Consider the following 16,619-nt stretch of genomic DNA (forward strand, 5'->3'; position numbering starts at 1 on the left):
CTGCCAGTGTCATTATTACAGTAACAGTGCATATTTATAGCACTGATTACTGTAGTAATGTCACTGGTACCCCCAAAAGTGTCAAAAATGTCAGTTAGGGGTCCGATCTGTCCGCCGCAATGTCGCAGTCCTGCAAAAAAAACCGCAGATTGCCGCCATTACTAGTAAAAAAAATAAACAATAAAAATGACAAATCTTTCCCGTAGTTAGTAAACGCGATAACTTTTGCGCAAACCAATCAAAATACGCTTATTGTGATTTTTTTTACCAAAAATATGTAGAAAACAAATTGGCCTAAGATGTTAAACAATTTTGATTTTTAAATTTTTTGTTTGGGAATGTTATATATCAGAATGTAAAAAAGAATGTTTTTGTTTTCAAAATTGTCGCTCTTTTTTTCAAAAATTAAAAATCGCACAGGTGAATACCACCAAAAGAAAGCTCTAGTTGTGGGGGAAAAAAAGGACATAAATTTAATTTGGGTACAATGTCGCACGACCGCGCAATTGTCCGTTAAAGTAATGCAGTGCCGAATCTCAAAATATGGCCTGGTTAGGAAGGGGGTAAAATCTTCCGGTCTTAAAGTGGTTAAAAATACGCTCATTGAGAATTTTTTTGTCAAAGACATGTAGCTAAATACATTTTGGCTTAAAAATATGACAAAAATTGAATATATCGGATCTTTTTTAACTGTCAAAGTAGAAAATGTCAATTTTTTCGCAAAACTTTCGCTTTTTTTTATTAATATCGCAAAAAATGAAAAGCGCAGAGGTGATCAAATACCACCAAAAGAAAGCTCGGTTTGTGGGAAAAAAAGGACGTAAATTTAGTTTGGGTACCGCGTTGGGACCGTGCAGTTATCAGTTAAAGTCGCACAGGGCCAAGTTGCAAAAAGTGGCCTGGACGTATAGCAGGAAAATCCTCCAGTGGTAAAGTGGTTAAGGGGGTAAAACCTTCAAGTGGTTAAAGCATTTGCAAGGATTTTCGGAGTTGCCGGCTCTATCTATCTGTATTCATTTGGTTATCAAAAAATAAATAAAAGGAGATAAAATAAATAAGAAGGGAATAGCCCCCGTTCACATTAGGTCGCTCCGACTTAGGGGGCGACCTGTGAAGTCGCGTGCACCGCGACTTCGGTGCGACTTGCAAGGACTTCATATAATGAATGTCAATGCAAGTCGCCTCCAGGTCGCCCCGAAGTAGTACAGGACCCTTTTTCTAAGTCGGAGTGACTTGTGTCGCTCTTATTAGAACGGGCCCTGTACTACTCAATAAGCCGCGACATACCGCGACTTGCCAGGTTGACCGAGTCGCCTGGCAAGTCGTAATAGTGTGAATCGGTTCTTAAATATAGCAAGAGATAAAAAAAATAAAAAATTAAAACATTAACCACTTGCCGACCGCCGCACGACTATCTACGGCGGCGGTCAGCCCCTCACAGGCAAAGTGACGTAGGTCTACGTCGCTCGCCTGTGAGGGTTTAGGGAGCGAGCGCGCGCCGCCGGAGGCGCGCTCCCGCGTGGTCACGGACCCCCCCGCGCGCGTGACCGGCGGACCCGATCGCCGCCGGCCACTCTGCGATCGGCGGGGGAGAGGGAGATAGTCAGGCAGCTTGTGTAAACAAGCTGCCTGTCATTCTCCTCTCTGTATGAGAGCTGATCACATGGATCTACTATGTAGATCCATTGATCACTCTGCATACAGTTGAAGCCCCAGCCAATCACAGTAAGAATCACGCCCCTAGGGACACACACAGCCCCTCCCTTCCAAATAAAGTTAACCCCTTCACTACCAGTGTATTTTTACAGTAACAGTGCATATGTATAGCACTGATTACTGTAGAAATGTCACTGGTAACCCCAAAAGTGTCAAAAATGTCAGTCAAGGGTCCGATCTGTCCGCCGCAATGTCGCAGTCCCGCAAAAAAAATCGCAGATCGCCGCCATTACGCGTTAAAAAAAAAAACAACAAAAATGACAAAAATCTTTCCCTTTGTTAGTAAACGCAATAACTTTTGCGCAAACCAATCAAAATACGCTTTTTGCGATTTTTTTTACCAAACATAGGTAGCATAAAACAAATTGGCCGAAAATATTAAAAAATTTAGATTTTTACATTTTTTTTTGGGGGAATTTCATATAAAAAAAAGGGAAAAATATTGCTATTTTTGCAAAATTTACGCTCTTTTTTTGTTTATAGCGCGTGATCAAAAAATCGCACAGGTGATCAAATACCACCAAAAGAAAGCTCTGTTTGTGGGAAAAAAAGGACGTCAAATTCGTTTCGGTACAGCGTCGCACGACCGCGCAATTGTCCGTTAAAGTCACGCAGTGCCGAATCGCAAAATGCCCTCTGGTCGTTTAGCAGCCAAATCCTCCGGGGCTTAAGTGGTTAAAAAAAATTACAGGAAATAAAAAGTAAAAAAGAAAAAAAAATACAAAAAAAATAAGATTTTTCAAAAAAGAGATAAAAAAAAATTACAGGAAATAAAAAGTAAAAAAGGAAAAAAAAAACACAAAAAAAATAAGATTTTTCAAAAAAGAGATAAAAACATGAAAATATTAGGACTGAACACTTAGTTTATATTCTTTTATTTTTTCCTCTGTTTTTGTTTTTTATTTCAGTGAGAATATTGGCAAAATGCTTCTTGCCAGCATCATGGCTCAGCGTTTTCCTACGCACGTCACCATGACTACTCACTCTCCTCACACCCAGAGGCACCACACTGAGGAAAAAGCGCGCCAACTGAGCATGTCCCATAGATATGGGCGTAGCCCTCTGATCCCTGGAGCTGTGATTTTAGGCGCAACTCTGACGGCTGGACGGGGCGTAACTAGCGCAATGGTGGGCGCGGCGGTCCGTACTGGGCGTTCCCTCGCGCAGTAGGCGGGCCCACACGGGGTTGGCTAAGAAACGAGTTGACGTGATGACGTTGCGTTTTTTTGCGCGGCTCCGCCCCTAGTCAGTCAGTTGGTGTGTTCGTAGGGAGGCTCGGTCGGGTCGGTACGGTGCAGTCAGCGGGTTTTTTTTTCTCTCTCTATTCGTGTCAGGCTGCTGAGTTTGGAATTCCACCATGCCGGACCGCAGACCCTTCGAGCGACTGCCCGAGGACGTCAGGCCCGTCAACTACGGGCTGTGCCTGAAGCCCGACCTCATAGACTTCACCTTCGAGGGGAAACTGGAGGCCACTGTGGAGGTAGAATGGCTGGAGACAGGCAGTGGTTGGGGCAGCTGAGAGCGGGGGGCTTGTGCTGGTCATGTGCAGCACGTCTGTCTATGTGTGTCACTGTCAGTAATCTCGGTGCGGGCAGAGACATAGGCTGTGCTGTGTGTGTGTGGAGAGATGACTGTGCACCCACAGACACCCTGACTACACATTCCTGGGATTTACACCGCTCCTCATATTACTGCACACATACCACTATTCATATCTGCAGTGTGTGTGATGACTATATATATATATATATATTTCACATTCTCACCCCAATGGCTTGTACAATTCTATATAAACTTCATTTCTTTTTTGTAGGTATTCTATAACAGTGAATAATTCTGAGCCTGACATTTTACAGATGAACTCCAATCATCTCCCAGTCTATAGCACTGATCAGGAGGTGACACCACAGGCTCCTGATCATGTGACAGCCAGCCATGGTGGTCATGTGACTGGGAAGAAAATCCACCCTCCTATCTAAAGTGTACCTAAACCCTCCTATTCTTTACAGACTGGTGTTCTGTCAGAAAACCCTACCCCATCCAATTTCCCTACCTACGTAATTTCCGGTGCGGGTTCGTCATGCACCAGCTGTAGCCGCGTCACATGTCCTACTGCGCATGCGCGGAATAGGTAGGGAATTTTGATAATATCGTAAGGGGTGAGGCAAAAGTCCTACTGCGCATGAGCGGACGCATGAGCACCAACGGATCGGGCAGCGGCATCTCTTTTAATAAATCTACATCCGATCTCCATGGCACACACTGCGCAGAGCCGACAATGGGCCAAATTCCCTACCTGCATGCCCACGGTCTCATCGTCGGGTCAGCGCAGTGTGGGGCATGGAGATCGGATGGATGTTTGTTATAAGAGATCCCGCTGCCCGACCAGTTGGTGCGCATGCACACTAGGACTTTTGTCTGACCCCTTACGATGCTATCAAAATTCCCTACCTATTCTGCGCATGCCCAATAGGACGTGTGACACGGCTACAAGCTGCTGTATGACGAATCCACAGCTGATCTCAACCGGAAATTATGTAGGTAGGGAAATCTGATGGGGTAGGGAAATCTGATAGAACACCGGGACACTGCCATCTTAGCCTCTGTTTAATCTGCCGTTTCCATGGTGCTGTACCATGTGACCAGCTGTGACACTGGCTGAACCTGCAAAATGACAGTTTAAAGGAAAAGTCCAGGCAGATGTTGGAAAAAAAAAAAAGAAAAGTCCAGGCAGAACCTGGTCTGTGCCACATTCTAAAAATATTAAAGCGGAGTTCCACCCAAAAGTGGAACTTCCGCTCTTTTGCTCTTCCCCCCCTCCGGTGCCACATTTGGCACCTTTCAGGGGATGGGGGAACAGGTACCTGTTTTTGACAGGTACCCTTTCCCACTTACGGGACACGTCCGTCCGTCCCGGGAAGTTTGGCTCCCTCCTACTTTCCCTGCCGCCGAGCCATTAGAAATGCGCAGTAGGGACCCGGCTGTGTAGCCGCAAGGCTTCACTGCCGGGTTTCCTTACCAGCAATGGCGGCGGCAGCACCTGACAGCCGATGGAAACATCAGCTGCGGTGCCGACATGGCAGGACTCCAGGACAGGTAAGTGTCCTAATATTAAAAGTCAGTAGCTACAGTGTGTACAGTAAGTGTAGCTGCTGACTTTTAATTTTTGGAGGTGAAGGCAGAACTCCGCTTTAAGCAAAAATCACTGTACTTACCTATGCTGCAGCTGACCCGGTGCATTCCCATGCTGGGGTGCCAGCAGCGGCTTCAGAGTGGGGGCGGGTGCAGGAGAGGCATCTGTCAACGGAATCCCCATAGTCTATGGGTGACGTCACTTCCCATTCTGTTCACAACCGCCATCGCTTCCGCCGCTCAGGACAGGATTGGCTGCAGAATAGGTAAGTGCAGCGATTTTTGCTTTACAGGGTTAGATTAGGTTTAGAATAGTGATGGACCGATATAGTTTTTTATTACCGATACCGATATTCTGGTCATCACATACCGGTATTGGCCGATTATTTTTGTACGTTAAATAAAAAAAATATTTTATTTTATTTATTTTTTTGACAGGTACTCTTGTGGAGGTATCTGGGGGTCTGAAAGACCCCAAACCTCTCCTCTGCACTTAAAAGCATTCAAAATGCCAAGTTTAAATGTTTTGAATGCTGTAATTTTTTTGAATTTGGCTTCATGACATCCCTTCTGGGTTTTTACATGGAGACCGGATCAGAGCCGAATGCAGCTTTGATCGGGTCTTCTCTTTGTCGGCCGTGCAGGCTGGTTGCCCGGGTCTCCCGGTGGGATGGGAGACCTGGGTGAGCCACGGTAGGCAGCAGGAGGGGGGCGTCCCCTCCCGCTCCTTGTAATGACAGCCAAGCGGCTTCTCAGCTGCATCGGTTATCTTTACAAGACAGCCAACCGTCGACTATGGACACCGGTACTGGGGTGATGCCTCTAGCTGCAGGTATGACTCCGGTACAAGCACTTTCCCGAAATATCGGTAACCTCAGGGGCTGATTCCGATATATCCGGGAAAAAGGGCATATCGACCCCCGATATATCGTATTTGCAGATAATCGGTCGATCCCTAGTTTAGAATGTGGCAGAGAGCAGGTTTAGCGTTTAGTTTTGCCTGGACTTTTTAACCACTTTCTGCAAAATCGCGTACCTGTACATCATTCTGCTTCGATTGTTTGTACCAGAGTGATGCCTGCCACTACGCAAATAGTGTGACATAAAATATTGCAATGAGCACGATTTTATTCTCTAGCCCATGGTCTTTGCTGAAGAAAAAAAAAAAAAAAAAAAGTATGTGTATATATATATATATATATATATATATATATATATATATATATATATATATATATATAAATAAATGTTTGCTAGAAAATGGCTTAGAACCCCCAAAAACTATATATATATATATATATATATATATATATATATATATATATATATATATATATATATATATATATATATATATATATATATATTTTTTTTTATATATTTAAAATTTTCATTTTTTTCTCAAATTTGAATATCATTTTTTTTATTTCAGTAATTCAAAAAGTGAAACTTGCATATATATTATATAGATGCGTTACACACAGAGTGATATATTTCAAGCATTTCTTTCTTTTAATTTTGCTGTTTATGGCTTACAGCTAGGGAAAGCCCAAAATTCTGAGAATTAGAAGATTACATAAGACCAATAAAAAAAAAAAAAAAAAAGGATTTTTAATACAGAAATGTTGGCTTACTGAAAAGTATGTCCATGTATAGTATAGTTTGCACTCCATGCTTGGTCAGGTCTCCTGCATATATTACTGCATCAATGCGGCGTGGCATGGAGGCGATCAGCCTGTGGCACTGCTGAGGTGTTATGGAAGCGCAGGTGGCTTTGATAGTGACTTTCAGCTTGTCTGCATTGTTGGGTCTGGTGTCTCTCATCTTCCTCTTGACAATACCTCACAGATTCTCTATGGGGTTTAGGTCAGGCGAGTTTGCCGGCCAATCAAGCACAAGGCTACCACGATCTTTAAACCAGTTGGGAGTACTTTTGGCAGTGTGGGCAGTGTGCCAAGTCTTACTGGAAAATGCAATCCGCATCTCCATAAAGATTATCAGCAGAGGGAAGCATTAGGTGCTCTAGAATTTCCTGGTAGAGGGCTGTGCTGACTTTGGACTTGATAAAACACAGTGGACCAACACCAGCAGATGACATGGCTCCCCAAATCATCACTGAATGTGGAACATTTTGCATTTCATTTGGAAATCAAGGCCACATTCTGGAGAAAGAGTTGAGAGGTACAGAATCCAAGTTACATGAGGTCCAGTGTGAAGTTTCCACAGTCAGTGATGATTTGGGAAGCCATGTCATGTGCTGGTGTTGGTCCACTGTGTTTTATGATCGCCTCCACGCCACGCCGCATTGATGCAGTAATTCACACAAAAGGAGCCTTGACCAAGTATTGAGTGCATACTATTTGACATACTAGACATACTTGTCTGTAATCAAATTCCTTTTTTCATTGGTCTTATGTAATATTGTAAAATACTGAATTTTGGGTTTTCACTAGCTGTAAGCCATAATAGGCAAAATTTAAAGAAAGAAATGCTTGAAATATCACTACGTGAAACGCATCTATATAATTTGAGTTTCACTTTTTTGAATTTAATTACTGAAATAAATATTTCTCACAAAAGTGAGTACACCCCTCACATTTTTGTAAATATTTTACTATATCTTTTCATGTGACAACACTGAAGAAATGACACTTCGCTACAATGTAAAGTAGTGAGTGTACAGCTTGTAGAACAGTGTAAATTTGCTGTCCCCTCAAAATAACTCAACACACAGCCATTAACCCTTAATTCCAGACGTGACACAATATAGGCGGCCTCAGCTTTAAGGGATTGTACCAGGGTGATGCCTGCAGCTAGAGGCATCATCTCGGTACTGTTGTTTATACCTGACGGTCGGCTTTCTTGTAATGGCTGCTCAGCTGTATCGGTTGTCATTACAAGAAGTGGGAGGGACCCCCCCCCCCCCTCTGCTTTTGCCCGGGTCTCCCATCCCACTAGGAGGCCCGAGTCACCAGCCAGCACGTCAGCCAGCTGGTTGGTATCCTGAACAGGTCTCTGATGTAAACAAAAAAAAAAAATGAAGGCATTCAAAACAGCCAAACTTGTCATTTTGATGGCTTAAGTGCAGAGGAGGGGTTTGGGGTCTCTTAGACCCCATATCCCTCCATAAAGAGCACCTGTCACTGCCTATTACTGACACAAGGGATGTTTACATATTCCTTGTGACAGAAATAAAAGTAATCCAAAAACATTTTTTTAAAAGAATAATGTGAAAATAAAATGAAGAAAACATAAAAGCGCCCCACCCCTCCGTGCTCGCGCGCAGGAGCGAACGCATATGCAAGTCGCGCCCACGTATGAAAACGGTGTTCAAGCCCACACGTGAGGTATCGCCACCATTGTCCAATCGACTCCAATAATTCTAGCACAAGACCTCCTCTGTAGCTCTAAACTGGTAACTGTTAACATTTTTTTAAAGCGTCGCCTATGGAGATTTTTTAAGTACCGAAGTTTGTTGCCATTCCACAAATGTGCGCAATTTTAAAGCATGACATATTATCTATTTACTCAGTGTAACCTCATCTTTCACATTATACAAAAAAATGGGGCTAACTTTACTGTTTAAATTCATTAAGGTGTATTTCTTCCCAAAAAAATTGCATTTGAAAGACCACTTCACAAATGCCATGTGACCTAAAATATTGCAATGATCGTCATTATCTAGGGTCTCTGCTAGAAAAAGATATATATATATGATGTTTGGGGGTTCTAAGTAATTTTCTAGCAAAAAATACAGATTTTTAACTTGTAAGCAACAAATGTCAGAAAAAGGTTTAGGCTCAAAGGGGTTAATGTCAAAACCGCTGGCAACAGAAATGAGTACACCCCTAAGTGATAACATCCAAATTGGGCACAAAGTGTCAATATTTTGTGTGGCCACCATTATTTTCCAGCACTGCTTTAACCCTCTTGGGAATGGAGTTCACCAGAGCTTCACAGGGTGCCACTGGAGTCCTCTTCCACTCCTCCATGATGACATCACAGAGCTGGTGGATGTTAGAGACCTTGCGCTCCTCCTTCATCTTATGTTTAAGGATGCCCCACAGATGCTCAATAGGGTTTAGGTCTGGAGACATGCTTGGCCATTCCTTCACCTTTACCCTCAGCTTCTTTAGCAAGGCAGTGGTCGTTTTGGAGGTGTGTTTGGGGTCGTTATCATGTTGAAATACTGCCCTGCGGCCCAGTTTCTGAAGGGAGGGCATCATGCTGTACTTCAGTATGTCACAGTACATGTTGACATTCATGGTTCCCTCAATGAACTGTAGCTCCCCAGTGCTGGCAGCACTCATGCAGCCCCAGACCATGACACTCCCACCACCATGCTTGACTGTAGGCAAGACCTAGTTGTTTTTATACTCTTCACCTGGTTGCCGCCACACACGCTTGACACCATCTGAACCAAATAAGTTTATCTTGGTCTCATCAGACCACAGGACAGGGTTCCAGTAATCCATGTCTTTAGTCATCTTGTCTTCAGCAAACTGTTTGCAGGCTTGGGTAGAGCAACAATTCCTTTTTCCAGATCCTCAGAGGGTTCTTTGCCATGAGGTGCCACGTTGAACTTCCAGTGACCAGTATGAGGCCTCTTTCACACGGAGCGGGCCGTATTGTGATCCGCTCCGGCACTTTTTTTTTTTTTTTTACGGACACGGATGACACTTGTGTCATCCGGTCCGTATGTCCGCATATCATCCCATCCGTTTGCGGATGATATATGGACATAATGTATGTCTATGGGATTGCGGATGACACGCTGACATCCGATTTTGCGTCCTTTCCGTTTTTTAAACAGAAGAAAAATAAGGTTCTGTTCCAAAAAACAGAACTGAAAGGACACAAATAGGATGTCAGCGGATGGTCCTCTGCTGACATCCGCAATCCCATTGACTTACATTATGTCCGTATATCACCCGCAAACGGATGGGGTGATATACGGACATACTGAACGCCCGTGTGAAAGAGGCCTGAGAGAGTGAGAGTGATAACACCAAATTTACCACACCTGCTCCCCATTCACACCTGAGACCTCGTAACACTAACAAGTCACATGACATCGGGGAGGGAAAATGGCTAATTGGGCCCAATTTGGATATATATATATATATATATATATATATATATACATACATACATACATACATACATACATACATACATACATACATACATACATACATATATACATATACATTTTTATTTAATTTTTTTTAATAAATTTTTAAGAAGCTGGACAGCATTACAACTAACGCTAGTTATCTATGAAAATAACCATGTCGATCCCAAAATAAACTGCAAAAAACACACAGGAGGGCGCAACTACCTCGTGCATTGCAGTAAGTAACTTTTATTTATACTTCTTGACAAATGGATACTCACCGCTCTAGCTGGAACGCAATGCAACATCTCCTGGAAACAATTGGCTGGACAGCTGACGTGTTTCGGGGGGTCAGAGTTTAGAGAAGGGGCATAACCCCCAATATGCATCAGCTGTCCAGCCAGTTGTTCCCAGGAGATGCTGAATTGCGTTCCAGCTATGTTTTGCTTTGTTTTTACTTGCATGTAAGTATTCATTTGTCGATATGTATGAATAAGTTACTTATGGTAATGCATGAGGTGGTTGCGCCCTCCTGTGTTGTTTTTTTTTTTTTTTTTTTTGCAGTTGATTCTGAGGTTTTCCCGGTCGGTAAGGAGCTGTACCCTTTGGGGCATTTTTGGAAAGAAGTGTGTTTGGAAGAGTGCCCTTAGGTTTAGTGCTACAGTACAGTGTTTTTTGGACGTTTGTCGGATCCCAAAAAACCTCCATAATCTTTATATAATACGAAGGGGTTACAGCACAGTAAGTATACACTTATAGCCAATAAATAAGCAATTTCAGACATCCCTGTCCTTTTATAGTTACCAACCCACACCATGCAGTGAAAATAGGTAGAATGAATGTTCAGGTCCAAAATAGCTTCATACAGTATATACAACACATTAGAAAGTAGTAGGTGTTGTATAGCAAACTGTTAAGGATTCTTAGTTGCCATGGTGCAGGTTGGTAACTGTAAAGGGCAGGGATGCCTGAAGTTGCTAATTTACTGGCTAGAAGTATACTCACTAAGAATCTACATGTTATAGGCAACAGTTTGCTATAGGAAAGGGTTAATAAGTGGTAATAACTACTGTTTCTCATGTGTTGTATATTTGAACCTAAACATTCATTCTGCCTATTTTCACTGCATGGTGTGGGTTGGTAACTATAAGGCCCTTTTCTTATGGGCTTTCAGCCTGCCGGACGACTCCTTTGCTCAGTGGGGGATCGATCCGCTGATCCCTGCCAAGCAGGCGGATTACAGGCCCATCTCCGCTCACTGTGCAGAGACGGACCTGTCAGAGCCCCACTCTCCTCTATGGGGAGATTGGATGAAAATGCACCTCCTGTCCATTTTATCCAATCCGATCTTCCAGACGGATGTAAATAGGGTTACTATCTATCTGTATTTCACGGATCATATCGTATAGTAGTGGGTGTCAGCAGACATGTGCACTCAGGGATTTAAAAGTGACAGCTGCTGCAGAGAAGAAAACCCACATGCTGTCACGGGGGCTAAAGAGGTTCTCAAAATGTTACACACTAAATTATGGTTGTAACATGTAGACAGTAGTGGAGTTTGGCTTTAGGGCCCACTTAGGCTGTGTGTGTGTACATATGCACTCGTGTGACTCTGCAGAGCCCGATGCGATTTCCATTCAACGGTTCAGGTTCGATTTATGTCAAATTTTACAATTCAAGTGCACCTGAACTGGACACAAAAACACACAGGACTGTTTTTTAGTTCGTACCGCAACCCACGTATGTTACCGGCTCCATTGAAAGCCGGTCTGGGTCAGATGTTATGTGAATCAGATGATCAAAATGCATCCCATTCTCATATATGTGAACCGAGCCTTAAAGGCGGGGGATTTAAGTCTTCGTCCTTTTCATTTCAATCTATTACTACCTACTAATAAAGCAATCCACTGTAAATCATTTTCTTTGGTCATAGGTGAAAGTGGCTTCAGGTCGCTCAATAGCGCTTCTCCAAGCTTCACTCAAGGAAGAGCATAGGATCACCTTCTTTAGGGACTACACATCCCATCATCCATATCGCTATGCCTTGTCGTCCTACATCTTTTCACAGCCATTCATTGGAGGAGCAGCAGGGGCTGGGCTTGCATACTGATCCCTTCTTCAGGGTAGCCTCTGATATGCACACACAGGCAACGTAACAAAGGCCATAGTACCGGGGGAAGTGTGCATACAAGCATGGCTCCATACAACCCTGCAAGAGGAAGTAGCTACCCTAACAATAAAAAGTGAGGTGCAGCACTAAGGGTGCCATCAGAGGCAGGAGAAAAGCAAAACTTGACAACACTAAAAAGTAGCATTGAGAGCTGACATCAGTATGAAGAGCTCAGGAAAATTTAGAGCTAGGTTGTGTTTTATAGAACGTTTGCAGATCCTCAGAAACGCACTAAAATCCATTTAACCTCTTTGCCTATGGGTCCCCTTCACATCTATGCAGTTTCCTGTAATGAGTTTTTTGGAAAGGTGCAGGGACTCTTTACACCCAGCACAGTGAGCTTTTGGCTCCATAGACAACAGTGGAATTGCATAAAAAGCATGTGCATGTGATCTTGCTTAACAGACACCTCCTCCTAGCAACATCAACACTTCCCAAAAAAAAAACAAAAACACAAAATGCATTAAAAACACATAATAAACATGCATGAATAAAATGCAAAATGTGATGCAAAAATGCATTAACCGCATTTTCGCAGATGTATACCTAGCCTTGGACGAAATCCTATTCATGCAGATGTTTCATTAGAGGTTGTAAATCTCCCCAAAAATTTTATTTATTTTTTAAAATAAAAACCTGAAAGGCAAAGGCATAATGAGCTAGTATGCATGCATATGAAATACCCTTAAACGAAGCCACCGCAGTGCCGCCCGCTCAATACTTACACGATTGACGTGTTAACTCGTCTGCCTTCTAGGTTTGCTTTTTCCGGCCTGATTTTTCCGGTCTGATTGATTGGAGCCGCGATGATGTCACTTCCGCGCATGGAAGCCGCCAGGGTTTCGAAGGAATGGCACAAGCGGCCGTTCCTTTAGAGCGCGTGCGCCAATGATGTGACTGGCTGCATTCAAATAAATATCTCCTAAATAGTACACGTTTAGGAGATATTTACACTCAGTACCTAATAGGTAAGCCTTATCATAGGCTTACCTATAGGTACAAGTTACAGGGGAAGCTTTACTTCCCCTTAAAAAGTTATTATAATCATACATGATTTATATGGCATCTACAGTGCGTGCAGTGCTTTACCCTATAAAGTGAGATAGTATGGTTCTAACACACATTTTATATACGCTTTTAAAAGCTCAAACTGGGAATACAATCCATTTTGCTGCACACCTCATGTGCTGCGGAACATGTTGACAAAAGGAAAGAGCTCCCTGGGGGGATACGTCATAAGATCATCCTAGGATCACAGAAGAATGCTGCAGAAAGCAGTGTCGTGTCACCAAGGGCTCAGCGCTAGCCTGCATAGTTGCAACATTTTACTGTGCAGGCTCGTGTCTGTGAGGTCTGGCAAGGGATGGTGCAGTGCTTGTCTGCACATTGCACGGTTTTGTTTTGTTTAACTTTATTTGAAGTACCGCTTAGTAACATTTCATTCATGTCTCCGCAGAGCAGCACAGTGTGTTGTCAATGCAGGAACAAGGAAGTATGCAGCACATCTACGTTTTTCCACACCGCTCCTTACATAATATCAACCCTGTGGTATGAACAGGGCACATAGAAAACGACTGTGGGTGATGGCGGTTGCTGAGCTTGAGGGACTGCAAAACGAAAAATATATTTTTGTAAAACCCCAATTCCAAATACAGTTTGGACACTGTAAAATCTACATAACGCATTTCTCGTCAACCCATATTTTATTTACAATAGAAAACAGATCAAATGTTTCAATTGAGAAAATGTGCTATTTTAAGGGGGGGGGGGGTAGTTTTTGAATTTATGGCAGCAACACCTCTCTCAAAAGTTGTGAAAGTTCCATGTTTACCACAGTGTAGCATCCCCTCTTCTTTTACCAACACTGTAAACGTCTGGGAACTGGGGTGACCAGTTACTGGAGTTTTGGGAGAGGAATGTTGCCCCTTCTTGCCTGATATAGGTATCTTAACTGCTCAACAGTCTTGGGTCGTCTGTCTTATTTTCTCTAATCCTCTTTCAGGGCAGCATCTGAGAGAGGTCCTCCCACCTGTAACAGGAAACACAATTGTCCACCGTTATAAAATATAGCTGTCATACCTGCGTGCCTCAGTTTGTGTTTGCCTCCGGACCACACAGGAGCTGCACCAGTTTTTGTTTTTCTTTAGTCCCAGTGCTTGTTGCAGGGGACTCCCTGGCCGGCCTCCCTTTTGGTCCTGCGGGGCTTGGGTAGTGTCAGGTCAGGGGCAGCAACAGAACCAGTCGTCTCATTTCCCTAAGATTTCGTCCCCTAAGGGGGTTCTGCAATCATCCCCCCAGCTGAAAGGGCGTTGCAGCAGGTTTCCTGCCCCCACCCTACCCCCCTGAAGTCTGTCAGGTCGCTGGAAGCAGCAAGATGGCTGCGGGGCTGTAAACGCATCATTTCCGTCCTCTGTGTCACGTCCGCCAGACGACTTCCGGTTCGCAGCCATCTTGGTGGAGGCAAGGATAAGAAATAAATAAAGAGAATTACCAACAAAGCAAGGGAAGCTCTGCGGACACTGGGGAGCAGCTGCATAAGGCTGCAGATGTGTCCACCAACCTGCATAGGGTCAGCTGGTGACGGGGCTGGAACTGGGACCTGAAGCAGATAAAAGGGCACTAGGCAGTGTCCCAGTGTGGCTGACCATATCTGATCTTCACCACCCTGCCCTGCAGATCCTGTTAACCAGGAAAGCTCCAAGGTAAGCCAGAGCACTCAAGGGTCACCTGTCTTGACATCGCCTCAAATGTTACACTGCGTTTGGGTACAGCAACCCCCTAATCTCACTTGGGTCCCCTTGTGCTTATTTGCAGGCAAAGGCCCCAGAAGAGAAAAGGGCAAAGACCAGCAGCAAAGCATGGGCCTCTTGCAGTCACAGGTTTCCAGCAGACTGGAAGTAACCACTCTGCCAGAAATGCATTAACAAAATGGTTGCCATGAAATCCCAAGGCTTTGTTAGGGATATGCTTAATTCTTTCAGAAAGGAAATATGTGCCATTGGACCACTGCACTCAGCCATAGAGAAGCTGGAAGTTCCAGCAAGTACTAGCTAGGCCAGTGCCCCATCTACTAGCAGGGCATCCCTCCCTTGTAGTGGGGAGGAGGTGGATCAAGCAGAGCAGGAAGCGGTTTCGGATGACCCAGCTTCTGAGTCAGAAGATGGTCTATGCTCAGATTCCGACGAGGAAGACTCTGCATTGGAGGGAGGGTACCCTCTTCCCTTCAGAGCACACTGAAAATCTACTGCAGGCTTTTGCAGTCACCCTGGGCATCAAGGAACAAAAAATCGTGGAACTTTTTGCATGACAAAATTTACAAGGGCCTGCAACCCGAAAAACCCGAGAACATTTCAGGTACATTAGACCCTGAAGGACATAGTCAAAAAGGAATGGGAAGAGCCAGAAAAGAAGCTCTTCACACCAGCCACAGTAAAGCAGCAATTGTGTCTACATGCACCACTTGTATTCAATTAGTATGGCTGACTTGGCTGCAAGAATTGCTGGAAGGTAATACGGAGAGGAAAGTGTTAATTAAGACCATCCCAAAGCTAACCAGAGCAGCAGCATTCCTAGCAGATGCTTCGGTGGAAATCGTCAGAATTTCATCAAGAACCAATGCCCTAATTAACTTGGCCAGGAGTGCCTTGTGACTGAAGTCATGGGGAGGGGATATCGCTTCAAATAGATTATGCGGGATTCCCTTTACGGGAGACTCATGGTAAGGACCAGGCTTGGAATCTTCTTGGACAGGACTGCAGCCAAGAATAAAGGTTTCCCTCCGGCCAATAAGAAACAAGGGAAAGCGCCCTTTCGTCAATGCGGGAGCAAAGAAGCGCTGGACCCTGCAAAAAAGAAAAGACAAGGAAGACTTCATTCTCAAGCCTTTCTGTACCAGAAATAAAAAACAATGACAGTCTCCAGGTGGGGTGCAGACTGGAGGCCTTTGCGCAGCAATGGAGAAACGCACGGAAAACCAATTCGTTATCCGTAGCCGAGGGTTACTCAACAGTTTTCCAGCCACCCCCCAACCAAATACCTGGTGACAACGCTTCCAAGAAACAAAGACAGTGCGGAGGCCATCCTATCCTCACTGGAAAATTTACTGACTCAGGAAGTGATTTTACCCTATCCTCCCGGGAGAAGAAAAAATCATCATCAGGTTTTTACTCGCTCATATTTGCGAGAGAGAAACATCAGGAAACCTCAAACCGCTCAACAAAAAGATTAAGTACAAGAGGTTCAGGATGGAATACATCTATTTGATCAGGAATGTCCTACCGACAGGAGTCTTTATGGGCACGATAGACTTCCAAGACTCCTATCTCCATGTGCCAATATAAAAAGAAGATATCAAAGATACCCAAGTTTTCCAGTCTAGGGGGCGGCAACTACCCTGCACCCACAGTACACTTCCTTGCCTTTCGGCATCTCTTCTGCATCCAGGATCTTCACAAGAATAATGGGAGCCCTGAAAAATTTAAGGCA

General features: G+C 44.0%; 1 protein-coding gene across 1 annotated transcript in view; it reads left to right on the top strand.

Annotated features, from left to right (window-relative positions):
- Positions 1-2,949: 2,949 nt before the first annotated feature.
- NPEPPS (aminopeptidase puromycin sensitive) overlaps positions 2,950-16,619 on the top strand; it is a 217,681-nt gene continuing 204,011 nt past the window's right edge. Inside the window, exon 1 of the mRNA XM_082271865.1 lies at positions 2,950-3,196. Within this exon, the coding sequence (XP_082127991.1) occupies positions 3,074-3,196 (123 nt within the window). The 5' untranslated portion in view covers positions 2,950-3,073. The remainder of the gene's footprint in view (positions 3,197-16,619) is intronic.

The sequence above is a fragment of the Pelophylax lessonae genome, assembly GCF_965119305.1.
Source record: "Pelophylax lessonae genome assembly, chromosome: 11".
In the NCBI taxonomy this organism is placed as follows: domain Eukaryota; kingdom Metazoa; phylum Chordata; class Amphibia; order Anura; family Ranidae; genus Pelophylax; species Pelophylax lessonae.